This window comes from Saccharomyces eubayanus, chromosome XVI (genome assembly GCF_001298625.1).
Source record: "Saccharomyces eubayanus strain FM1318 chromosome XVI, whole genome shotgun sequence".
Classification (NCBI taxonomy): Eukaryota; Fungi; Ascomycota; class Saccharomycetes; order Saccharomycetales; family Saccharomycetaceae; genus Saccharomyces; species Saccharomyces eubayanus.
Window position 1 is genome coordinate 602264 of NC_030975.1, and position 25448 is coordinate 627711.

At 41.0% G+C, this 25448-nt stretch overlaps 9 protein-coding genes and 1 non-coding gene across 10 annotated transcripts; 7 read left to right on the top strand and 3 right to left on the bottom strand.

The window, feature by feature from the left end:
* Positions 1 to 1301: 1301 nt before the first annotated feature.
* On the bottom strand, positions 1302 to 1393 carry DI49_5486. The gene is given in 2 exon segments: positions 1302 to 1338; positions 1356 to 1393. It is a non-coding gene; the product is annotated as a tRNA-Phe (tRNA).
* A 2233-nt stretch (positions 1394 to 3626) lies between these two features.
* APL4 (AP-1 complex subunit gamma) lies at positions 3627 to 6116 on the bottom strand (the record flags this gene model as incomplete). Its single annotated transcript, XM_018368472.1, has 1 exon — positions 3627 to 6116. One exon carries the CDS (start codon positions 6114 to 6116, stop codon positions 3627 to 3629), a length of 2490 nt encoding a protein of 829 aa, XP_018219052.1.
* An 876-nt stretch (positions 6117 to 6992) lies between these two features.
* On the top strand, positions 6993 to 10433 carry CSR2 (Csr2p; the record flags this gene model as incomplete). The annotated part of the gene is made up of 1 exon (XM_018368473.1): positions 6993 to 10433. The coding sequence occupies one exon, from the start codon at positions 6993 to 6995 to the stop codon at positions 10431 to 10433; it is 3441 nt and encodes a 1146-aa protein (XP_018219053.1).
* Positions 10434 to 10712: 279 nt separating this feature from the next.
* NTO1 (Nto1p) lies at positions 10713 to 12956 on the top strand (the record flags this gene model as incomplete). The annotated part of the gene is made up of 1 exon (XM_018368474.1): positions 10713 to 12956. One exon carries the CDS (start codon positions 10713 to 10715, stop codon positions 12954 to 12956), a length of 2244 nt encoding a protein of 747 aa, XP_018219054.1.
* Positions 12957 to 13336: 380 nt separating this feature from the next.
* SRO7 (Rab GTPase-binding protein SRO7) lies at positions 13337 to 16444 on the top strand (the record flags this gene model as incomplete). The annotated part of the gene is made up of 1 exon (XM_018368475.1): positions 13337 to 16444. One exon carries the CDS (start codon positions 13337 to 13339, stop codon positions 16442 to 16444), a length of 3108 nt encoding a protein of 1035 aa, XP_018219055.1.
* A 174-nt stretch (positions 16445 to 16618) lies between these two features.
* HTS1 (histidine--tRNA ligase) lies at positions 16619 to 18259 on the bottom strand (the record flags this gene model as incomplete). Its single annotated transcript, XM_018368476.1, has 1 exon — positions 16619 to 18259. The coding sequence occupies one exon, from the start codon at positions 18257 to 18259 to the stop codon at positions 16619 to 16621; it is 1641 nt and encodes a 546-aa protein (XP_018219056.1).
* A 508-nt stretch (positions 18260 to 18767) lies between these two features.
* On the top strand, positions 18768 to 20210 carry ARP7 (Arp7p; the record flags this gene model as incomplete). The annotated part of the gene is made up of 1 exon (XM_018368477.1): positions 18768 to 20210. One exon carries the CDS (start codon positions 18768 to 18770, stop codon positions 20208 to 20210), a length of 1443 nt encoding a protein of 480 aa, XP_018219057.1.
* Positions 20211 to 21406: 1196 nt separating this feature from the next.
* On the top strand, positions 21407 to 22519 carry GLN1 (glutamate--ammonia ligase; the record flags this gene model as incomplete). The annotated part of the gene is made up of 1 exon (XM_018368478.1): positions 21407 to 22519. The coding sequence occupies one exon, from the start codon at positions 21407 to 21409 to the stop codon at positions 22517 to 22519; it is 1113 nt and encodes a 370-aa protein (XP_018219058.1).
* Positions 22520 to 22953: 434 nt separating this feature from the next.
* Positions 22954 to 24450, top strand: VMA13 (H(+)-transporting V1 sector ATPase subunit H; the record flags this gene model as incomplete). The annotated part of the gene is made up of 1 exon (XM_018368479.1): positions 22954 to 24450. The coding sequence occupies one exon, from the start codon at positions 22954 to 22956 to the stop codon at positions 24448 to 24450; it is 1497 nt and encodes a 498-aa protein (XP_018219059.1).
* A 581-nt stretch (positions 24451 to 25031) lies between these two features.
* SPO24 (Spo24p) lies at positions 25032 to 25430 on the top strand (the record flags this gene model as incomplete). The annotated part of the gene is made up of 1 exon (XM_018368480.1): positions 25032 to 25430. The coding sequence occupies one exon, from the start codon at positions 25032 to 25034 to the stop codon at positions 25428 to 25430; it is 399 nt and encodes a 132-aa protein (XP_018219060.1).
* Positions 25431 to 25448: the final 18 nt, after the last annotated feature.

Sequence of the window (25448 nt, forward strand, 5' to 3'; positions counted from 1 at the left end):
ATCTTCTTCTTATTCGGCAACATAACCGTTCAATTTATTCAAAGATATTTATCCCCCGCACCTCACATAAGATAATCCTCGCGACCACAAAAACAATACAAGACCCTTAAAAAGGCAAGCCGATACAAGATCCTTCCTTCCTTATTGCTACCGTAGGATTACTTTTGACGGCCCAAAAGCGTTCCTCGAAGACATGTTTATGAGAATAATACGAAGAGATAAATGAGCATTATTTTTTGCTGAAAGAGTGTGGCGGACAAAAGGAAACCCACCTGGAAATCAGCAAATAGCCGCTAATGTCGGAAACGACTTCATTAAGAGAATAATACAATGCGAAGAAATAAATTAGCAAATCGTATTAAGCTTGGTTCTAGGATAAAAATTCTGGAAGCTGTACTATTACTAAGTAACATATATCATAGGCACATATATACATCAAATTACTGACCATCTAAAAAAATATGTAATTCTGGAATTAACTCATACTGGAAGAGAGCGTCTAGCTCAGGATTACTTGCGATTGGGTTCAAATACATGGAGACTACATGTAACAAAAGTTTTAATGAATCGAGGTCACTGGCGAAAGATTGCCCGATTTTATCTTCATTTGCTCTCCTTGTTTTCTACAGGAAAGAGCATAAGAGCGTGCAAGATAAAGAGGTTGGTGTGTCTTTCTCATGCCGTGGGAATAATTAAAGCAAGTGTGTTTTGCACCATAACTATTGTTATTCCTTATTTTTTACAAGCTTTCCAAGCCGTTTTAGGGGTTTCTTCGGGACCCTGTCGGCTTTTCTTTTTAATAGTTGCGATGCGGTGCATAAGGGAATAGCCGGTCCTAGGATAATAAATCGTATGTAGCAGGTTGGGAGTGAAACATTAACCTTGTCTGCGAGACAAATACTTGCACCCAAAGGATCGGGCGCACCGCACGTCAGTTCCTCTTGAGTATTTTTGCGGGAGGGTTGGGAATTTTCATGATTGTACGAAAGTTTGGTAGAACCAGTTTAAGATAGAAAAGATTTTTGTGCATATTTACACTTGCTCTTTGTTGCTTTACCAAATAGAAAAAGCACTAGGTAGTGCATGCTGCACAAATAGAAAGAGTTGAGCGTCGGCTCGACTTTGCAAACTGCATCTTTTTTTTTGAAAATCGTCTTTGGGTGCGACAGCTCCTTCAATGTTCCTGATAGTTCAAAGTGGTATAGACACTTTGTCTACTTCAATTATGAACCATGTCTTATAAAGCCATGAAGTAGAGATTATTGGGAATAGCGATACCAACATAATTTTTACAAAAAAATTGCGAATTCTGTGGATCGAACACAGGACCTCCAGATTACTTGACCGAAGTTTTTTCTTCAGTCTGGCGCTCTCCCAACTGAGCTAAATCCGCTTATAATTGTTGAAGGTTTTACATCTCAAACTTTGATAGCTGGTGATTGAAGTTCTACCAACGCACAACTGGAAAGTGCTTAAATGAATCAATATAAAATAGACAGGGCGCCCGAAATATACAAATACAGAATCCGACATTCTGCGCTTCCACCCTTTGGTTACACTCAGATTTTCTTTAGAATACATAAGGTAAGACATTCGGTGAATCTGGTTGATTGATGGTTTTAGCAACACGTTCCTGCCCTGAAATCGTGCTAAAATATCCTGTTATTACCCACCTGTACACGACAAAAGAGGTTGTTTTTTTGTTTTTTTCATTCGTCAGTTTATTACAAACAAACTCAAGATAGTGAAGCAGCGTCGCTTCATGAAGATATAGTGTATATGTCAGACATCCTCCCCTTAAATCGTACTTTGCTCCTAACCATGTTTCCCAGTTTCTTTCCTTCTTTTCCTTGAGGTGAAAGTCATACTCTATAAAACTTTAATGTGCTCAACAAGTCCTTCTTCAACAGAAAAAAAAAAGAAATTCAACGGGGGTAGCATCATCACATGGCAGATTGGCAAATGTTTATAAAAATTGTAAATTATCCATTGACTTGAATATATGAGGACGCCAGTGATTTTTAGTCTCAATGGGAGCTTGGTTTAGACTATTATCTGTACAAGCGTAATTTTATCAATATAAGCGATGTCTCACTTCAAGCTGGTACGTAATACAAGTATGAAGTAACCAACAAAATGTATATTTTGCTGAATCATCGTGAACCCTGCATATTAAGATGAAACCAGGCAGGAATTTAAAAGCAGCGATATCTCAGTTACGTACGTGCTAAGTAATTTCATCACGGTTTAACATCCCCCTGTTGCCGAATAAGACGTGATTACGCAATTCGGATTGAAGCTCGACTCAAAAAGCAACGCCACGTCATAAGGGACTGCATTACGATTTTGGAGAACGGGTTACTTTTTTTTTTCATATTGTTAGTATCATTGTTGTTCGTGGCGTTTTTTTCTTAGCGCCGTTATTTTATTTTTTTTTCGTTCAGCTATGAAAGGGGTTACATTGCTCCCTTTGACGTGGAAAAAAAAATACTACGTCCTTGAATTTTTTTTTTTTCTTGATTTAAAGGTAAAGCATTCTCAAGAGACTTTGTTTATTCTAAAAGAAGAAGGAACCAACGATTGCTAGTGAAAAAACAATAAACAAGACATTAATCACTTTTTAAACATGTCCGAATATGCATCCAGTATCCATTCTCAAATGAAACAATTTGATACCGTATGTAACCTACACACGTTTTTTATGCGTTCCTCGGTAGTACAGATACCAAAATGACTCGAGAAACGTGATTATCGCAACTTATACTAACATCATGGCCACTTTTCTCTCATTGCCCTTTTTTCCTTACAGAAATACTCCGGTAACAGATTTTTACAACAATTGGAAAACAAAACCAACTTACCAAAATCTTATTTGATTGCCGGTTTAGGTTTTGCTTATCTTCTTTTGATTTTTATCAATGTCGGAGGTATCGGTGAAATCCTCTCCAACCTTGCTGGGTTCGTATTGCCAACATACCTATCCTTGGTTGCCTTGAAGACCACAACTGCCAATGATGACACGCAATTGTTGACATATTGGATTGTCTTCTCGTTTTTGAGCGTCATTGAATTCTGGTCTAAGGCAATCTTATATTTGATTCCATTTTATTGGTTTTTGAAGACTGTTTTCTTACTCTACATTGCCTTACCCCAAACTGGCGGTGCTAGAATGATCTACCAAAAAATTGTTGCTCCATTGACTGACAGATATATTTTGAGAGACGTTAGCAAGACTGAAAAGGACGAAATTAGAGCCTCTGTTAACGAAGCTTCAAGATCCGGATCAAAGACTACAGGTTCTTCTGTCCATTAGGAAACTTTTCATACATATATATTCTGAGATTGGACTCTCATTTTTCTCTTTGTTTTCTGTTTGTCTGAGAACATATGATTATATATGTTACCAGTCGCTATTTACCGATACTAAATATGTAAGATCTTTTTGAAGTGGATTATGCTCCATCAAAGCTTGCGTTCTATTCATTGTACTGTATTTTCCAGCATATTTCAACGAGGATTCCAAAAATAGAATCAGTCGTCGTGCAAGAAAACAATTACGTATATTCTGTGATGTTTCTATTATATTTAGCTTTAGAACATTTATACCTTTGGTTTTGATTCTAGTTTTATAAAGTTGTATCGAATTTGTGATCAAACTGTTCATTGGTAGCTGATGGGGAACCATCTAAATGAAAACCCAACTTAACTCTTAATTTCAACTTCCCGGATCCGGAAATCTTTAGGGATTGTTTGCAGATTTGGTTGGCCCTTATTGTTGAAGACGGATGTAATTGACCTAGTGTGAGTTTTTGAGCTTTAGGAACGGCACAGAAAGTTTGCAGATCAGATAGCATAGACTTTGCTTGAAAAAATAACTCTATATGTGCTAATCCAGAATTTGCTGAGAGTAAAGTAGCGTATACATTCAATGAAGCACTGTCATGGATCTTTGTAGCACTTGAAGGTAGTGTGACGTTTGAATCGGCAGTCACTGGTAACGGTTGGTCAATTGACTCTTCCTTACCATTCTTCAGTGGTCGTTTTGTATCTTTCTTTCCTCCGAAAATCTCCTCTAATATGTCCGTTGGTTCAACGTTGTTATCTGTGGCAGCTATGGCATCCGTTTTATTATCGTCACTCAAAAAATCAGATAGTAAATCAGCGGGTTCGTTAGATACAAGATTTTTCGATGTCTTCTTTACTTTATCTTGTTTCTCGGCGACCTTTTCAAACTTAGGCATCGTTTCTAAAACGATTCTCTTAACAGATACTGGCTGATTGAATAATATTTCGTATTGGTTGCTTTTCATTTGGAGTAATAGATCAGTGGAGTCTGCATAGCTCAATATTAACTGTCTTAACTTTTCAATATTTTTGGGGTCCTGGAATTTTATTGATAACTTTAATGCCGTTGTTAGGATATAATTAATAATCTTGTGGTTTGTTGTGGTGTAGCACTCTTGTAAGTTCAACAGGTAATTCGTTATAGACGATTCATTGATTATTTTCGCGTTGCTTTCATCATTATCGTTTAATAGCAAATCGCAATATTCGCCAATACACCAAATTAATACTAATTTCCAGCCAATATTTTCGTCAGAAATTTCTATTGATTTTTCGTCTAACGAAATGATTAGTAGTTTCCGCAAAAAATTGTATTTATCAGATAATTGAGTGGTGTTATTTATTATGATTAGGATATCATTAATCTTTTCATAATTGATAAATGGCCCCACTAATTTTAAAACGTTTAAGAATACATCTAGTTTCCAGTTTTCATCCTTGACAGTGTGAGTATCAAAAGTATCGATTAGGTGGTCAATGGTGTAAATGATTAAATCTTTTGAATCCTCATCTTGTTTGGCCAAAAATTTCATTAATTCGTTAATCAGCTCTACTAAATTTGAACTATCCAAGATGGCGAAACTTAGCTCCAACGCTCTCATTCGGATCGAAATATCGTTGTCTTGCAAACAGTGAGAAATGAATTTTCTGTGTCTTTGCACTGCAGTAGGTTCTTGAGGGACGACTTTTAATAAAGTGTTTAGCGAAACGTATTTTGTGTTGTTGTCTTTTCCTACAAGGAACTTTGCCAAAATACTGACACCAAGGACACGTAGTGGTTGGTTCAAATTCAAAGAAAAAATCGCCTTTGCAGTTTCGTAAAGAATGGCTTGTCCACTATTTTTTGTCGAGTCTGTGTTGGTGGCTATACGGGTTAATAGATCACAGAAATTATCCTTGTAGTCCAGTACGTGATTCGAATTCAATAATTCTCCATTTTGGAAGTAGAGTTTTAGAGTGTAAATCATTTCACACTGCAAAAATGGGTCACAAATACCTTGAACATCGTATCCAGGTTCGATGTTTTTAGAATTTAAATTCTCCAAACGAGTGAAAAAATCACGCAAGAGTAGAGATAATGGAGATAGGACATCGTTGGCGTAATCGATCCCGTCGTCATCGTCGTCATTCTCAGGGTGTAAACCAATTGATAAAACGGATTGTAAAATTTTGGTGATACCTAGCAAGACACCATGGGTACAAATTGAATGATTGGATAGTATTCTGGTGATGTCTTCAATATTGAAGATTTCTAGGAGAGAGGTATCTTTGGAGATTAGTTTGGCAGCACATTGAAGAGCTTTTTTCAAGAGGAAAGGGTCTTTCGAATTTTTGATGATGTTTTCCACGTCTGGGTATAAATCTCTAGCCAATTCAGGGGAACTTAAAAAGCCCAATGAAGTCAATGCTAGTGACACGGCGTACTTGTTTGGGTGATGCAAATCGTTGTTCAGCATGTTTGTCAATAGAGTCAACAAGTCTTCCGATTCATCCAGCAACAAAGTGGCAGCTAGATAGCCTAACCTTTTATCGACGAAATCATCAGAAGCAATCAAATTAATAGATTCCACTTGGCCAAAATGTGTTTTTTCTCCAAGAATGTATAGATACAACAGTTTCTGAATATTTACTCGCCTTTTCTCATGTGGCAGATGATCGTCTCTTAACTTTGTTCTTATTTTGGCAGACTGTTTTGTTATGGTAGCTCTTTCATCAGCCAGAGTTTTAGCTCCGCGAACATCTTTAATAAAGCTTCTCAGCGAAGAACCCATTATTTCTTTCTTTTTTTTCTTGTCACTAACTTCGAATGAGATTTTTTTTCTCTTTTTGGTGGCCAAGTAACTACTCGAAACTTTGCTATACCACAGTTGCGACTTTTTTAAATCCACTTAGCCAAGTCCACTAGCTCACTGGAAACTAAGATCTAGAAAAACGTAAGAAAGGGCTACGAGTCGGGTAATACTTTTATATGCCTCTCGGCTCTTTTTTTCTTTTCCCTCCCGATGTTCAGCAAAGCAACGCGGCAAAAACACAACCATCCAGCAGCAGCAGCAGCAGCAGACAAATGCTAGAGAGCCACCAAAGCAGCACAATGTAGCGGGTGGCGAAACCAACCAACATTCCAGCGATTTGCCCCAGCGCCGCACTATTTCAAAGCGCGGGCAAAGCGTAGTCTTCCATCTTACCGATGAACACGTTTCTTGTCACCTTTATCATTCTCCAAGCCTTTGGCGTACGCTTATCCCAATTCTGTTCTTATTCTCTTGCCGCCAATGTTGTTTCTCTCCTTTTTCTCATTTATACGTTTATATAAATAAGAAAGAGAGAAGAAATCATCGGCGGCTAAACCCGGCATAGTTCTGTTACCCGCGCATTTTAATGGTGCATGGGTGCGTGGTGCTCCTTAGTTTTTAGGGGCCCCGCCCCCACACCCCACCCTTAGCCCTAGCGGAATAAGAAATCAAAAATCCGGGGTTGGCGCAGGTGGTTCTGTGCGGCCAAACCCTGGGCTTCTTTTCTGGTAGATCTGCCAAAAAAAGGCTATGTCCAGTTTGGAGTCACATGGAAAAGACCCCCAGGTTGTTAACTTCGTCTCCTGTATATACTTGGCTCCTACTGATCGTACTATATCTATGGGTACATAACATATGAACGTTGTTTCTAAGTCGAGTTTCGCAGACAAAGAAGCAAAGCCGATTATGCAGTCTCCCGTTCCTATAGTGATTGCAAGCAGTTCAGACAAGAGAGATGTCGGTCCAACAGTCACTGCGAATGAAAATACAAATGCGAGTGATACGTTGCAACGATTGACCAACAACAAGGAAACTACCTCTTCTTACCTGTCTCCGCCGAAAACAACAGTAATTGGTAATAGAAGAAGATCTTCCAGCGTTAGAAGCGCCCTTTCGGCCTTTTTTGGTGCTGGTACCAGCCCGACATCCAATGTGGACGATTATTCGAACCCGGCAACCCATAATTATACCACTGCTCCGCCGTTGTCGTCCAGGTTTAGAGGAAATAGTCTCTCCTCTGACGTTCCTAGTAATACCTATACTGGCACCGGTTCTTACCAACCGCAGAGACATAGGAATTCGGTGCCGTACACCGCCATTGATCAATTACATACAAGACAAGATACGGGCATGAGAAGGGAATCGGATCCTGTTGCTTTGAAGAAATTTACCAGCGGCAACAATGGGACATTGAAACCGCTTATGTCACATCGCTCCGAATCTGGCTCTTCTTTTGTTGGTAACGTATTATCGGACTATTTGACAGATCGCGGTTTCATTAAGCAGAAACTATTATATAATAAGAAAAATGTGCTGGACGTTTCCATTGCGACAAGTGCAGAATCTGTTTTCTTGCCGACTACAAAAAGTAACGAAACAGAGTATTTGTCACTGATTAATGGCTCTTTAGACCGTGCGCAAACACAACCTCTCGTGGCCACTAATACCGTTGGGAATGAACTCTCTCCTTTCTCCCCTGGCATGGACACTTTGAATGAAAACAACGATTTGTCGCTACTTTCGTTACCTAAACAGCGGCCCATTCCTGCGAACACCGCAAATATAGACAGCACTGGGTTCTCGAATATGGCCGGTAACACATCATCAACCTCTAATAACAACACAACAGATACGGATTCTCTTGGTTCGAATCACAATATCGTAAACAATACAGGACAAGTGACGCGAAACACGCATTCGCATTCACGTCCTCGATCGCGTTCTCGCTCGACAGCTTGGAATACTCAGATGCCCTCCTTCAGCTTTGCCTTAATATTTTGCTTGAATAGGCCAGCCACACTTACGGACATCAAAGTGGAACTTACTTCAAATGTGAGAATCGTATGGTTCAACGGCCTTCCTCCGGCCAAAAGTGTCAATGAAGAATGCTATAACATAGGTGCTCTAGATTGGACCTTGAATGCGGATAATTTCAACCTCTTCATACCGCGGGATGCCAAGTCTCTCGTCGATATCGTTGAGAACCATTCAAATACCAGGAGATTAAAAGTGCTGCAGAAATTATCGATGAGGAAACGCCATTCCTTCTCGAGCAAAACCATGCTTAAAGAAAATATACTGAATAAACTAAATTCGTCCGATGCTTCTAACAAATTAAATGCCGGTGTATATATATTTACCATTCCTATTATCCTTGCCAATCATATCCCTGAATCGCTATATTACCCATCGGCAAAGGTCTCTTACACTTTAAGATTAGCAACAAGACTAGAAGATGAACATTCACAAGTAAACACATCACAGCCGCATCCTACTTCTCTCTCTTCTTCTGTGGATCCACATTCGCATACCTACTGTGATCCTAACGAAAATTCAAGAGCCGATGATACCATCGAAGGGGAAACATACAACACCGATAGCAAATCCCGTAGCAAAACTCCATTTCCTTCTTCATGGCTGAAAAACGTTAAAGGCCGCTTAAAATTGAATAGTTCTAATGGTGGCATTGAATGTGACAGCAATGGTTCACTCACCGCTGCTGACTCTGCGTCACAAAGAGCCGACTTAAATTCCTTGGTATATTCAGAGTATCCACTCCATTTAGTGAGAACTCCGCCCGAAATATCTATCACCACAGCAAATAAACCACTTTACATAAATAAAGTTTGGGAGAATTCTCTCTCTTATGAGATTTCATTTGCTCAAAAATATGTTCCCTTGAATGGTGAAATCCCGATTACTATCAAGGTAGCGCCATTAGTGAAAACTATTACCGTGAAGAGAATTCGTGTTAGTTGCAGAGAAAAAATATCCTTCAGAAGTAAAGACTACCAGCACGATTTTGACCAATTAGACCCATTAGCTTTGGATCCATGTAATCCTTATCACATGAGATATTTGGTGAGAAAAAAAAAGGACAGAAGTTTACCACTATTTGAAGTAGCTTCCAAGAGCACAAGTGGTCCTGCCATTAGAGAAGAAGTCGTTAATAACACCATTGACGATAATTTATTGGCTTACACCTCAACCAAAGAAAAGAATAAAAACATCCCGTTTTCTGAATCATTTACGATCAAGACGAAACTAAACTTTCCCAAATACTCCGAAATCGACGCTACCAAAACCACAAATTTACCTACTTATGGTATTGACCTTTTTGATCCAATAAAAGATTCAGGTCAAGTTGAAAGCACTTCTAACAATAGCAATATGTTGGGCTTTCTAATGGGTCATTCAAATAAGACCTCTAATATGCCCCACAAACTTCAACCAGAAGAGGGCCATAATAATTTTAAAGATCAAGGTGTGAACGAAGTAACAACTTTACAAACTAGCTCCAATGTCCCCGTTCAATTCTATACGCGACTGAACAAACCAAGACGTGGTTTGTATTTGGACAGCATGCATTTTAAAAATATTCAATGCTCACATAAATTAGAAATTGTTTTGAGAGTTAGTAAAACCGACGACAGTAACCCACAACTTACAAGGCATTACGAAATAATTGTCGATACGCCAATATATTTGATTTCAGACTTATGCAATACTTCCAATATTGACTTACCCACGTACGATATGGCCACTACTGAATCATCCAAGGTTCTACCACCAACTTTCGAAGAGGCAACGTCTGTCTCAGCATCACCAAGATCCTCCTTATCTTATTATCCTGACGATATTTCTATGCAACAACTACATCTTTCCAGGTCAACTTCCTTGGCAAACGGTTATCTGTCGAAGATACATTCGAAAGCAACAACGGTCTCGGAAACATTTAATAGTGCCCCGTTTCAAGGCCAGAAAGATCAACAACCACATGTTTTAAGGACCGAAGATTTTTCACCGCAAATGACAAATGCAGAAAATACATACAATAATATGGATGGCTTACTTTCGCAAGACATCTTGGAACAGAGAAATGTTTCTACACTATTAGAGGGGGATAATACCACTACGATGGATTTTAATAAGAATATATTCACACCACGGGGCAATCCTTGTACCCTTATTAGTAACGATGACGATTATAATGATATTGATAATGATAAAGACGGGCCTGGTCCAATAGTTCATCCAGGTACTGAACCGCCAAGATACGATGAGATTTCCTCCTGAAGGTGAGTTTTCTCGTTCTTATTTATAAACTTCACACTATTTATAAGTACACAAAGTATACTTTTCTAAGTTACCTGTTTTAGTTTTGACATTTATAGTTTTCTCACAATGGTTAGAATGGGATGTATTTCGGCTCATCGAAATTTTAAGTACCGAGAAAAATCGACAAACGGTAATAAACAAACTAGAAAAGTAAAAAAACAGTACAATTTTCAGCTGTATAGAGTTGTTTTACTGCATCCGCTTTTGTAACAGGAAACTGAACGAATTAAAGATCTAATGAATAGAGGGTCAGTAGATGATGGGCCCAAACTACGTGAAGAAAAGCATTTCCAGGATTTTTATCCAGACCTTAATACCGATACTTTACTGCCGTTCATTGTTCCCTTAGGCGAAACAAATAATGACAACACCATTGACAGTTTAAATGATATCCCTAACTTCAAAGACAGAAAAAACGAGAATGCTAAGAGCGTGCAGACAAAAGAGTTGATCTTCAAGGGGAAAGTTACTATTGAACCATTACTATTGAAAAAAAATGAAGTGGAGTTTCAAAAATGTAAACTTTCGGCAAATAATTTGGATGTTAAAAAGGCTTCGTACATTCCTAGGCCCAATGACAATTTTATCTCCAAATATTACCACATGAATAGGCCAAGAGGTAGAAAAGCTCATAGGTTACAGAAATTAGAATTTGATGAGTTAGAAACGCCTTATTTCACTAAGTTTTCTGGTGGAAAAGTCACAAGCAGTACCGATTCGACGCCTTTGAAGAATGCAATCCAAAAATTTGGTGAAATTTCATCCAATTTGGCGAATTTCAAGCCGCAGTATGATATGGATGAGCAAGATGAATTATATTTACATTACTTAAACAAGAAATATTTTAAAGATCAAATGTCTCATGAAGTATTTGAAATCTTAATGACCATACTAGAAATTGAATGGCTTCATATTGAAAAGCATATACCTACAACTAATACCCTTATTGCAAGACACAACGTTTTAAGAGATTGCCAAAATTTTGAACTTTATGGTTCTGATGATGGGACAGGCTTATCTATGGATCAAGCATGCGCAGTTTGCTTAGGTACAGACAGCGATAACTCTAATACAATCGTTTTTTGCGATGGATGTGATATTGCAGTGCATCAAGAATGTTATGGTATAATCTTTATTCCAGAAGGTAAGTGGTTGTGTAGACGATGTTTGATCTCGAAGAATAATTGCGTTACTTGCCTAATGTGTCCAAGTCACACAGGTGCCTTCAAGCAAACGGACACCGGTTCCTGGGTACATAATATTTGTGCATTATGGCTTCCAGAGCTATATTTTTCAAATTTACATTATATGGAACCCATAGAAGGTCTTCAGAATGTCAGTATATCCCGTTGGAAACTTAATTGCTACATCTGTAAGAAGAAAATGGGTGCTTGCATCCAATGCTTTCAGAAGAATTGTTTTACAGCATACCATGTTACATGTGCCCGTCGAGCTGGTCTCTACATGAGTAAAGGGAAATGTACTATTCAAGAATTAGCAATAAATCAATCTCCGCAAGAGTACTCAATCGAGAGTTTTTGCCACAAGCATGCACCTAGGGGAYGGAAATCTGACATGGAAGGTATTACTAAAACAAGGAAATATTTCTTTCTACTTTCGAAATTTCTAACTGAAACACCCCGGTACAATAAAACACAAGATGACTCAAAATTTAAGAAAACAGTTTGGAAAACGTCTAGTCAGACGCCTGTGGCGCCGTACGTTTTTGCAGAAATACTACAAAAGGCTCTTGATTTTTTTGATTTGGCCAACCCTCCATCGGCTTCATTGGATATTTGCAGATATTGGTCGATGAAAAGAGAGTTTACCGGAGGTACTCCATTGATTACCTCTTCTGAAAACAATCCGTTTGGCTCACTGACTGAGGAGCAACTACAAACAAGAATGGATTTTGCCGATGATCAACTCAAAGACTTACACAGACTGAAAGAACTGACCAGTTTGGTGAAGAAACGGGCACAAACCTCGACAACTATGTGCAAAACTCAAAAGAAGATTTGTGACATAATTGAATCTCCGCAAAAATATCTTCTGAAATATAGTGTGTTAGATATTTTTGTCAAATCAGAACAATTTAAAGCTTTGGAAAGACTTGTCACTGAGCCTAAATTAATAGTTATTTTGGAAAAGTGTAAGAACAACAGCTATGATACCGTCCAACACTTTAAGACAGAAATTACGTATTTTTTCTCTACTTTAGAAAACCTTCCTAACACACCAAGAATACTTCAAACAGTTTTGTTCAGGGCGAAAGAGCAAGTGTCAAATTTGACTGAGCCCATAGAGCATATGAATATAAAAAAGTTACTAGCCAGAGATTTTATAATAACTGACGGAAATCAAGTAGAAGAAAGGCCTTGGAGTGGGCCAGTAATCATGGAGGAAGAAGAACTAAGTGATGCGGAAGAACTTAGTGCAGGTGAGCGTCGCGTACTGAAACTCATCCTCAATAACAAGTGAAGCAAAAGACTATTCTATGACTATATATATCGGAAGTATGTGGTTTTACCTTATCTACATATGGCTTTGTATTATTATTTACGTTAATATGACAGGAAGGATTCTCAACTAATGTTCAAAAGCTCTCTACCTTCGTTTCTATTTTTTTTTAGAGCTTACTTATTTCGTGCATATAAATATTTTTTTGATTTTAGGTAGTGATGTTTAACTTTCGGTATCTTATCCCGCGATTTAACAAAAAATAACTAATCAAAAAATAAACAAAATGACTTAACCACATAAAATGTATCCCCGATCTTTAACTATCTTGAACGTAGAAAAGGAGTCCAAACTACTAATACTTTTGGTTACCGTTTTATATCCGTAAAAACTCAAACGAAATGTTCAAAAGCAGACGTTTAAAGAACGTCAAAGAAGTTTTCAAATCTATAAAAGGTCAGGGTTCAGAGACATCCATTGAGGTTTCAAAATCATCACCTAAATCTGCAGATTCTGAGCCATCCCATAAATCCCAAAATTCGAAATCTTCCACCTCATTTAAACTTCCTACGGGCTCAAGTAACAAGAATAAGATATTTTCATTAAAAGAAGCAAACAGATATGGTATGAGTAGTAAACCAACCTCTGCTGCATTCGACTTCACGCAAAATTTATTGGCTATTGCTACAGCTACAGGAGAAGTTCATATTTATGGCCAGCAGCAAGTGGAAGTACTTATAAACCTGGAGGATAGGTCACCCGTTAAGGAGATGAGATTTGTAAAAGGTATCTATCTGGTTGTCATCAACTCAAAAGATGTCATGTTTGTCCTATCTTTATATTCTCAAAAAGTACTTGCAACAGTGTTTGCTCCGGGGAAAATAACGTCGATTGATACAGACGCATCCTTAGATTGGATGCTGATTGGTCTTCAGAGCGGTTCAATGATAGTTTATGACATTGATAGGGACCAACTTTCCACGTTCAAGTTAGGCAACTTACAAAAAAACTCATTTTTTCCGGATGCAAGGCTGTCACCCATGGTGTCGATTCAATGGAACCCTAGGGATATTGGCACTGTGCTAATATCATACGAGTACGTAACTCTGACATACTGTTTAATTGATAACGAAATTAAGCAATCATTTATATACGAGTTGCCGCCTTTTGCTCCGGGAGGTGACTTTTCAAAGACAACTAGTGAAAAGAGGACACCCAAAGTAATCCAATCCTTATATCATCCCAATTCCCTACACATCCTAACCGTTCATGAAGATAATTCTTTAGTTTTCTGGGATGCTAATACAGGACATATGGTAATGGCAAGGACAATATTCGAGACTGAAATTAATATTCCGCAGCCTGATTACATACGGGACTCTAGTACAGGTGCGGCGGCAATTTCAAAAGTGTTTTGGATGTGTGAAAACAATCCAGAATATACGTCACTACTTATCTCTCACAAACCAGTCGGTCAAGATGGCAACCAAAGTCTCACCATGGTGGACCTTGGTTACACACCGAGATATTCAATAACATCATATGACGGTATGAAAAATTACTACGCGAATCCGAAACAGATGAAGATATTTCCGTTAACAACCAACATGCCGATAGTAAAGGTACTGCCGATTCCAAGACAATCCCCATATTTTTCAGGATGCCATAATCCAGGATTAATTCTATTGATTCTTGGAAATGGTGAGATAGAAACAATGCTATATCCTTCTGGAATATTTACTCATAAAGCCTCTTTGTTCCCTCAAAATCTTTGTTGGCTTAGACCAACAGCTACAGTTTCTGTGGCCACTTCTGTACCCAACAAACTATGGCTAGGAGTGCTATCCGCAGCTCAAAGTAAGGATTGCGTATTGAAGGGGGGTGTTCGAACAAAAAGGCAAAAATCCCCAGCAGAATACGGTACAGCTCTCATTACTGGCCACTCAAATGGCTCAGTTAGAATATGCGATGCTTCTCATGGGGATATACAAGACAATGCCAGCTTTGAGATGAACCTATCAAGAACATTAAATAGAGCGAATAAATTAGCCGTCGACAAACTATCCTTTGCTGCAGAAACTCTTGAGCTCACGGTATCGATTGAAACAGGTGATGTTGTTTTATTCAAGTACGAAGTAAACCAGTTTTATAGTGCCGAAAAGAGGCCAGACAGCGGTGACCTAAATATGGACTTTAGGCGGTTCTCATTGAACAATACGAAAGATGTTCTCGTTGATGTAAAGGACAGAGCACCCACCAATATTAAACAGGGATTTATGCCATCGACAGCTGTACATGCCGATAACGGAAAAACTTCTGCCTTAAATAACAGTAACATCGGGTTTGTTGGCATTGCGTATGCTGTCGGAAGCCTTATGCTGATCGATAGAAGAGGGCCAGCAATCATTTACATGGAAAATATTAAAGAATTACCAGGGGTTAAGAGTACATGCGTTTCCTGCATTGAATTTGTAATTATGGAATATGGAGATGACGGTTACTCAAGCATATTAATGCTTTGTGGCACTGATATGGGCGAACTGATCACCTACAAGATCCTTCCTGCACCTGGTGGAAGATTTAATGTTCAGTTTATGGACATCACCAATGTTAATAGTAAAGGGCCAGTACGTAAAATCGATGCTTTCACAAAGGAAACGAAATCTAGTTGCTTGGCAACTATTCCAAAAATGCAGAGTTTAAGCAAGGGACTTTGTATTCCTGGATTTGTATTGACAACTGCATTTGATGATATAAGAATGATAACTTTAGGCAAGTCTAAAGATATGCACAAGAGTTTCAAATATCCACTGGCCACTACAGGTATATCGTATATTCCTACTTTAGAAGGGAATAACAGCCGAAAAATATTAGCGGTAATAGTCACGTTAGAAATCAACGGCCATGTCAAAGTTTTTTCAGTTCCAGATTTTAAGGAGCAGATGTCTGAACATATTCCATTTCCAATAGCTGCGAAATACATAACAGAATCTTCCGTCCTAAGGAATGGTGATTTAGCGATTAGAGTGGGTGAATTTCAAGCATCGTTATTTTCTACCGTCAAGGAACAGAGTACAGCACCACCAGCACAAGTTTCCGACGTACTGTATATTAATGGAGTTCGAATCCCGTATAGGCCACAAGTAAATTCATTACAATGGGTGAGAGGTACCGTGTATTGCACACCTGCCCAATTGAATGAGTTACTTGGAGGTAAAAATAGACCCGATTCCAAATACAAGGAGAGTGTTATTGCTCAAGGAACTTTTTCGGAACGTCCTTCGGATAATAATCATGAAGAGGGTTCGGAGTACCAGTACAATAAACCCTCACGGAAAGGTAGGAATAGTAACTATGGTGTACTGAGAAATGTTTCCCGTGTTGTTGAAACCAGATGGGATGCCGTTGAAGATAGGTTTAACGATTATGCTACTGCCGTGGGCGAAACAATGAACGAGGCCGTTGAGCAGACTGGGAAAGATGTAATGAAGGGTGCCTTAGGATTTTGAATATGTAGTTCACCTGTTATATAAGCGGATCGTTTTTTTTTTTTTGACGTGATCTGATCTTTTTTTTTTGGTATTATATGCTTTATAAAGTTGGTTTGTTTTGTTTTATTTTCATTATACATAAATCTAGTTTTTATAAAGTTTTGTCAATACGATAGGGATATTATACTTGAATTATAATCCTTTGATTAAACGAGTAACTTCATCAAGACCGTCTTCGTGAACTTGAGATAATCTTTCTTGGACAATGGCGACGATATCGGCTGCATTAACCAATTCACCATCATCATCCGCAAATTCTTGACCTAATCTCTTGACACGTAGTTTCCCGTCTAAGTATTCCTCCTTACCAAGAATCACGGCGATATGACAACCAGCTTTTTCAGCGGCATCGAATTGCTTTCTAGGGTTAGCCTTGGCTTTGTAAACGTATTCTGCTTCAATACCGGCGTCCCATAATTGTTTAATGACCTTCATTCTTTCAGGCAAGTAACCAGTCCAGTCTTTACCACCACCAAAGGCCATGACAAAGACTTGTGTCGCAGTTGGTTTGATGTCTGTAGAGGTTTGAATTCTTTGTTTGATCAAAGAGAATAATCTTTCGACACCAAAGGAAATACCAACGCATGGGATTTTAGTAGACTTCTTACCAGAGGCTTCAGCAAACATGTTGACTAAGTTATCATAACGGCCACCGGCTGCAATAGAACCAACACCAACATATTCAGAGGCATCTTCCACAGATTTAGCCTTCTTCTTCAATTCTGAAGCATTTTTTGGTGGAGCGGAAGCGGATGTAACGGCTTCGTAGATCAAACCTGTGTAGTAGTCCAAACCTCTGGCCAAGGAAAGATCAAATGAAATATATGAATCGATACCGAATGCGTCGGCGTATTTCATCAAAGTGGCAATCTCATCTAAACCTTGTTTGGCCAGTTCGTTTGAAGTAATGCTTGCATCTTGGGATAAGATGGTGTGAACTTCCTCAAGAGAACCGTTTAACTTAACGTATTCACCGATTTTGTCGGCGGTTTCTTCAGATTGACCTTTCTCTTCTGTCATTTCCTTCTTAACGGCCTCCCATGGGGATTTGTCTAATTTATCGACAGCAGATGAGATTTTTCTGACATCTTCGTCTTTGACACCAGAGATCTGGAAAATACCATCAAGAATCTTTCTGTGGTTTAGTTTRATTTTGAAATCTTTAATACCCAGACTGGTTAAACCTTCCACTAAGATGGACAAACACTCAGCATCTGGCACCATTGATTCGAAACTACCTGCGACATCAAAGTCACATTGGTAAAACTCTCTCATACGACCCTTGGTCATAGCCGGCTGATCTCTTCTGTAGACTTTTGCGATGTGGTATCTCTTGATGTTTTGAATATTGTTCATTGCTACGTATCTAGCAAATGGAACCGTCAAGTCGTAACGCAAAGAGCATAATTCACCACCTTGGTCCTCCAAGTTGTAAATCAATTTTGAGTCTTCACCGTATTTACCTGCCAAAATTTCTCTTAATTCAAAGACAGGCGTGTCGATAGTGACACCACCATGCTTTTTGAATATATTGGACAAAGTGTTAAAGACAGCCTCTCTGATAACCATATCAGTGTCAGCCCAGTCCTTGGTACCTTTAGGTGTCTTCAAAGAGACTTGCAACTTGCTTTTTTTCGAAGCCTTTGGAGCCTTTGGAGCCTTAGCAGCATCAGCAGTAGGAGTAGGAGCAGCAGGAACAGTAGTAGAAGACATTCTGACTATTGAAGATGGCTTTATAGATGAAACTACTCTATTTATAGTTCTACTAAGCATTAAGCAAGAGAGGAGCGAAAAGAACTATACTAATACAAGGCCTTGAGCCGTCCGAATCCACGTTTGAAGAACGCTCGATTCAAGCTATAAGTCATCTTCGAAATGGTAATATTGAAAAATTCTATCGAAAAAAACGAAAAAAAAAAAAAATCAGTCAAAAGGTATCATTTATGACGGAAACGTCTCAGTTAGAACCAATATGTAGACGAGGAATTGCGACCATACGGAAGCCAAGAGCAAGACATCTCAGTTCTAAAGCATGCAAAGGGGTCAAATGGCTCACCGTAATCATGCAACGGGCGACTTTGCAAAAGTATATCATGTCTCGAAGAGGTGTCTCCCTTAAGTAAAGGTGAAAAAATTGATGGTCGCGTTTCGAAGAAAATAAGAAAAAATAGAAACGAAACAAGAAATTGAAGCAGAAAATAGTAAACAAGAGAGGGAACAGAAACAGCGGAGCAAGAGCGAGAGTGCACGTAGTAGTACAGTACAAGAAAATCAATCGAGAATGACGCTGAACAGGAAATGTGTCGTGATACATAACGGGTCACATAGAACGGTGGCCGGGTTTAGTAATGTTGAGTTGCCACAATGCATCATACCTTCGAGTTATGTCAAGAGAACGGACGACGCGGGAAAGGCAAAGTTTATATTCGGAACCTATGACATGATAGATACTACAGCGGAGAAGCGCAGTGACGACGAGGTCTATACGTTGATGGACAGCCAAGGGTTGCCGTACAATTGGGAAGCATTGGAGTTGCAATGGCGGTATATGTACGAGACTCAATTGAAAGTTTCCCCGGAGGAATTGCCACTGGTGATCACCATGCCTGCCACCAACGGGAAACCGGACATGAGCATATTGGAGCACTATTATGAGCTGGCGTTTGACAAATTGAAAGTTCCAGTTTTCCAGATTGTGATCGAGCCGTTAGCGATTGCCTTGTCCATGGGCAAGAGCTCTGCGTTTGTGATTGACATGGGTGCGTCAGGTTGCAACGTGACCCCCATCATCGACGGTATCGTGGTGAAGAATGCCGTAGTAAGATCGAAATTCGGCGGCGATTTCTTGGATTTCCAAGTACACGAAAAGCTAGCCCCCATGATCAAAGAGGAAAACGACATGGAAAACATGGCAGACGAGGAGAAAAATTCCACAGATGTTTGGCACGATGCCAACACGTGGATCCAACAATTCAAGTCCACCATGCTGCAAGTGAGCGAAAAGGATTTGATTGAGTTAGAAAGATATTACAAGGAACAAGCAGAAATATTTGCTAGGCAGCAGGAGCAGTTGAAGCAGATGGACCAGCAACTCCAGTACACGGCATTAATGGGGAGCCCCAACAACCCATTGCTACAGAAGAAAAACTTTCTATTCAAACCTTTAAACAAGACCATCACCTTAGACTTCAAAGATTGCTACGAGTTTGCAGAGTACTTATTCAAACCTCAACTGATATCGGACAAATTTTCACCGGAGGACGGCCTGGGGCCGCTAATGGCGAAATCAGTGAAGAAGGCCGGCGCCAGCATAAACTCAATGAAAGCCAACACCTCTGCCAACCCGAACGGGTTGGGCACAAGCCACATGCACGCCACTGCTGGCGACAATGCCAACGGCAGCAGCAGCAACAACATATCGCCAGAACAAGTCTACTCGCTACTGTTGACGAACATCATCATCACGGGGTCCTCATCTTTGATCGAAGGCATGGAACAACGCATAATCAAGGAGCTGTCCATTAGGTTTCCGCAGTACAAGCTGACTACATTCGCCAACCAAGTCATGATGGACCGCAAGATCCAAGGGTGGCTGGGCGCCGTTACAATGGCTAACCTTCCCTCGTGGAACCTAGGCAAGTGGTACTCCAAGGAAGACTACGARTCGCTGAAAAGGGACGGAAAGCAATCGCAGCCCGCTAACGCGAGCGCCAACACAAACTAGTCCCGATAAACAAAGACACCCAGATGCAATGGGCGGCTACAGAGAGATCAGATCTCGACCTGCTTTTCTTAGTACCGGAAGCGATGATCGTTTTCCTGTAAGCCCCCCGATCCTGAGCAAGGAGGAAGGGAGGGAGCATATCGAGGGATACGATAACAAACCCTCTGAACCCAGTCTAATATAAAACTGTATAAATAGTCTATATAGAGATGAACACTAAGCAGGTAGGTCCACTGTAAACAGCAATATCTCGCAGCGCGCTACCCGGCAGCACTTCCGCCGGCTTTGTCCCTGTTTGTCGCGCCCATCAGAGGACATTTTGCAATCAATTTGCCAGGACAACAGTAAACAACTGTAAACAACGGCGCGCAGGTGTACTTGCGCGCCACACGTGCTGTCGGAACAATGGTACTTTTCAATTTTTGGTCCATCCGGATGAAATAAAAATCTCTCAAGCCGGAAAAACACCTCAATGCGCTGCCAAAACACAACCCCTAAACCCAGTACCCGCATAATGCTGCGCCCGGGGCAAAGGACCCCAGCACGGCCGCACACGGTTACCCGGAGATAAGCCCGTGCGTCACTCCACACGTTTGTTTACGGTTGATGACCGCACTCCCCTGAGCGCGATAAGATAAGCGAACGAGAGAGCGAAAAGAGGCTCTGCAGCGCTTGGTCCGCACAGACGGTGCCAGGCGGTGTTTTATCATCAGGCATTTCGCATCACCGAATGCCATTTGTGGTCATTATTATTCCCCAAACATGCAAAATAGTGCTCTATTTTTGGCAGGAGTCTAATGCTGATATGCCGCATTGATGTCTTGTATAGCGAAACACAAACAAAAAAAGAAATGTAGGATGAAAAAAGTGAAAAATTAGTTCGTTTGTTAGTGCCAGCTAATGAATGTTGTAGTGGTAGGCTTGATAGTGAATGATGACTCCGAGCAAGCAGCTTCCCTTCTTTTAAAATTTTGTTTTTTCCGTAATATATAAAGATAGTGATTGTGTATATCCATATTTCAGTCTTGGTTAGTCTTACCTTGTTTTATATCCTTCTTCCCTTGTTAAAAAGAGCAGACACACAAAGATCATTATAGAATCACACACATACTTGTGAAAAAAAACATAGCTTCGTTTCATTTATAAAAGAAGAAGTACCCAAAAACACCAATATAACATAACATAATATAACAAAAATGGCTGAAACGAGTATTGAAAAAACCCAAATTTTACAAAAATATCTAGAACTAGACCAAAGAGGCAGAATCATTGCCGAATATGTCTGGATCGACGGTACCGGTAACTTGCGTTCCAAAGGTAGAACTTTGAAGAAGAAGGTCACCTCTATCGACCAACTACCAGAATGGAACTTTGACGGTTCCTCTACCAACCAAGCTCCAGGTCACGACTCCGACATCTACTTGAAGCCTGTCGCTTTCTACCCAGACCCTTTCAGAAGAGGTGACAACATTGTCGTCTTGGCCGCTTGTTACAACAACGACGGTACTCCAAACAAGTTCAACCACAGACATGAAGCCGCTAAGTTGTTTGCTGCCCACAAAGACGAAGAGATCTGGTTCGGTCTAGAACAAGAATACACTCTATTGGACATGTACGACAACGTCTACGGATGGCCAAAGGGTGGGTTCCCAGCCCCACAAGGTCCATACTACTGTGGTGTCGGTGCCGGTAAGGTGTACGCCAGAGATCTTATCGAAGCCCACTACAGAGCCTGTCTGTATGCCGGTTTGGAACTTTCCGGTATCAACGCCGAAGTCATGCCATCTCAATGGGAATTCCAAGTTGGCCCATGCACCGGTATTGAATTGGGTGACCAATTGTGGATGGCAAGATACCTCTTGCACAGAGTGGCTGAAGAATTCGGCATTAAGATTTCCTTCCATCCAAAGCCATTGAAGGGTGACTGGAACGGTGCCGGTTGTCACACCAACGTCTCCACCAAGGAAATGAGACTACCAGGCGGTATGAAATACATTGAACAAGCCATCGAAAAGTTGTCCAAGAGACACGCCGAACACATCAAGTTGTACGGTAGCGATAACGAGATGAGATTGACCGGTAGACATGAAACTGCTTCCATGACCGCCTTCTCTTCTGGTGTCGCCAACAGAGGTAGTTCCATCAGAATTCCAAGATCCGTCGCCAAGGAAGGATGTGGTTACTTCGAAGATCGTAGACCAGCTTCCAACATTGACCCATACTTAGTCACCGGTATCATGTGTGAAACCGTTTGCGGTGCCATTGACAGCGCCAACATGACTAAAGAATTCGAAAGAGAATCCTCATAAGCATAAAGCGTGCAGAATGAATTTTCTTAGGCAGGAACTAATCTAATAACAATAACCGTAATGCAAAAAAAAAATTAATGATTTTAATTATTTATACTATATTATCTACATAAAAAACTTCCCCCCACCTCACCATCAAAATCAGCATGAGGAAATAAAATAGTCTTTAATGAAGCAAAGAAACCACAGCAACAGCAGTTTTAGTCAAGTGACAAATGACAAACCAAAAAAAAAAAAGAGGACGCACAATGACACTTTCAAAGTACACAGATTAGGTAGTTCAGTTGCATTGTCTTGTGATGTATTGTTCTTCCAAAGTTACCCTGCCTCCGTGCATAATTACACGAGGGGGGGGCCGCTTTTTTCCCAGACCCAAAAAAAAAGGTCTGATAATGAAAAAAAAAAAAAGAAAATGACTGTTTCTTGATAAAAGAATGCCTGCGGTTACCTATAGAGAAGCAAGACAAAGTGCACCGGTGATTTCAATAATGGGGGCAACTAAGATTTTAATGGACAGTACCCATTTCAATGAGATCCGCAGTATAATCCGTTCGAGGTCCGTGGCATGGGACGCCCTAGCCAGGTCCGAGGAACTGAGTGAAATTGATGCGTCTACAGCCAAGGCACTAGAATCCATTCTTGTGAAGAAAAGCAACGGCGGTGGTGACTACTCATCATCGTCGAACAATGCAGACTCTGAGTTCAAAGTGAACGGCAAAACGTTGATGCCATTGATTCACTTGCTTTCCACTTCGGACAACGAAGACTGCAAGAAATCTGTGCAGAACTTAATAGCCGAATTGTTGTCGTCGGAGAAATATGGCGACGACACAGTGAAGTTTTTCCAGGAGGACCCCAAGCAATTGGAGCAACTGTTTGCCGTGTCGCTTAACGGGGACTTCCAAACCGTGCTGATTTCAGGGTTCAACGTAGTGTCGCTTTTGGTGCAAACCGGGCTGCACAACGTGAAGCTGGTGGAAAAGCTGTTGAAAAATGACAACATGCTCAATATCTTGCAGAACATTGAGCAGATGGACACGTGTTATGTGTGCATCCGTCTTTTGCAAGAACTCACGGTGGTACCAGAGTACCGCGACGTGATATGGTTGCACGAGAAGGAGTTCATGCCCACGCTGTTCAAGATCCTGCAACGCGCCACGGACTCGCAGTTGGCCACGCGCATAGTCGCAACAAACTCGAACCACCTGGGGATCCAATTGCAGTACTACTCCTTGCTGTTGATCTGGCTGTTGACCTTCAACCCCGTGTTCGCGGGCGAGATGGTCCAGAGATACCTGAGCGACTTCCTGGACCTGTTGAAGCTGGTCAAGATCACGATAAAGGAGAAGGTCTCCCGGTTGTGCATATCGATCATCTTGCAGTGCTGTTCCGTGCGCGTCAAGCAGCACAAGAAGGTCGTCAAGCAACTGTTGTTGCTCGGCAACGCCTTGCCCACGGTGCAAAGCCTAAGCGAGAGAAAGTACTCGGACGAGGAACTACGCGATGACATCAACAAGCTCAAGGAAATTCTGGAAAACGAGTACCAAGAACTGACCTCTTTCGACGAATACGTCGCCGAGTTGGACTCCAAGCTGTTGTGCTGGTCACCTCCACACGTCGACAATGGCTTCTGGTCCGACAACATCGAAGAGTTCAAGAAGGACAACTACCGAATCTTCCGCCAATTGATCCAGCTCTTGCAGGCAAAGGTCCGCCAGGGCGACGTCAACGCGAAGCAAGAAAAGATCATTCTCCAGGTCGCGCTCAACGACATCACCCACGTGGTCGAGCTTCTCCCCGAGAGCATCGACGTCCTCGACAAGTCTGGCGGCAAAGCCGACATCATGGAGTTGTTAAACCATACGGACTCCCGCGTGAAATACGAGGCGCTCAAGGCCACCCAGGCCATCATTGGATACACCTTCAAGTAGAGATAGAAGATAGATAGCCTAAGTAGTTTTGTACGTACCACGCTATTATAACAAAAATTTGAGAAACACCTCAAAAAAAAAAAAAAAAAAAAAAGCTGACCGTCATTTCTCGGCATTTGCCGGGCCTTTTGCGCGTGATCCGATCCGTGTTGTAGTGAATCATCCATGGTTTATTTTTTCTTCCATCCATCATCCATCATCCATCAATCACGCAGTCTGCGCTGCCACTGCTACTGCTACTGCTACTGCTCCTCCGGGCCCCGGGCCCCGCTCCCCGCCTGACGCTCCCGCGGCGGACATTAACGCGCGCCGCCGCGGGGAGCGCAGTTTTGCAGTTTTTGGTGAGCCCGGGCACCCGCTCGCTCCTCCGCGGGCCCGGAGAAGCGGCGTGGCTGTTACACCCGCGCAAATCCGCAATCGTTTTTTGTTCCAGTAGATTCCGCGGCGGGTCGATCCGGTCATTCGTCTCGTTTGCACCGTAGTGTACTGTGGCAGACCGCTCGTTAGTCATCTGCGTGACCCATCGTTGTCATGACGCTGTATAACGTAACGTAACGAACAGAACAGAACAGAACATACGCATGTGGAGGGGCGTGCTCACCGCAACCGTCTCGGGTCTCGGCGCGTACGTATATAAGGTCTCTGGTTCTTCATTAACTGAACTACTCTCTCGTGTCTTCTCTCTTACCTTGTTCTTGTATAATATAACATCAAGCAAGCAAGCAAACACAAACAAGCTAACTCTCCACCCTCACAAAACAAACACTCAATCAACAATGGTCGCCTTTTTAGAACTAACCTCAGCCGTCTCTCAACCTTTCGTCATCCCTTCTCTTTCCCCAGTGTCGCAGCCAAGCTCGAGAAAGAACTCTGACGTCAGCGCCGACGACTTGAACCTGGCAATCGCCAACGCTGCTCTGTTGGGCGCTGCCGCCCCCAACAACGCACACCCCAGAAAGAACTCTTTGACGCTGTTGTAAGTAAGTGGTGTACACACT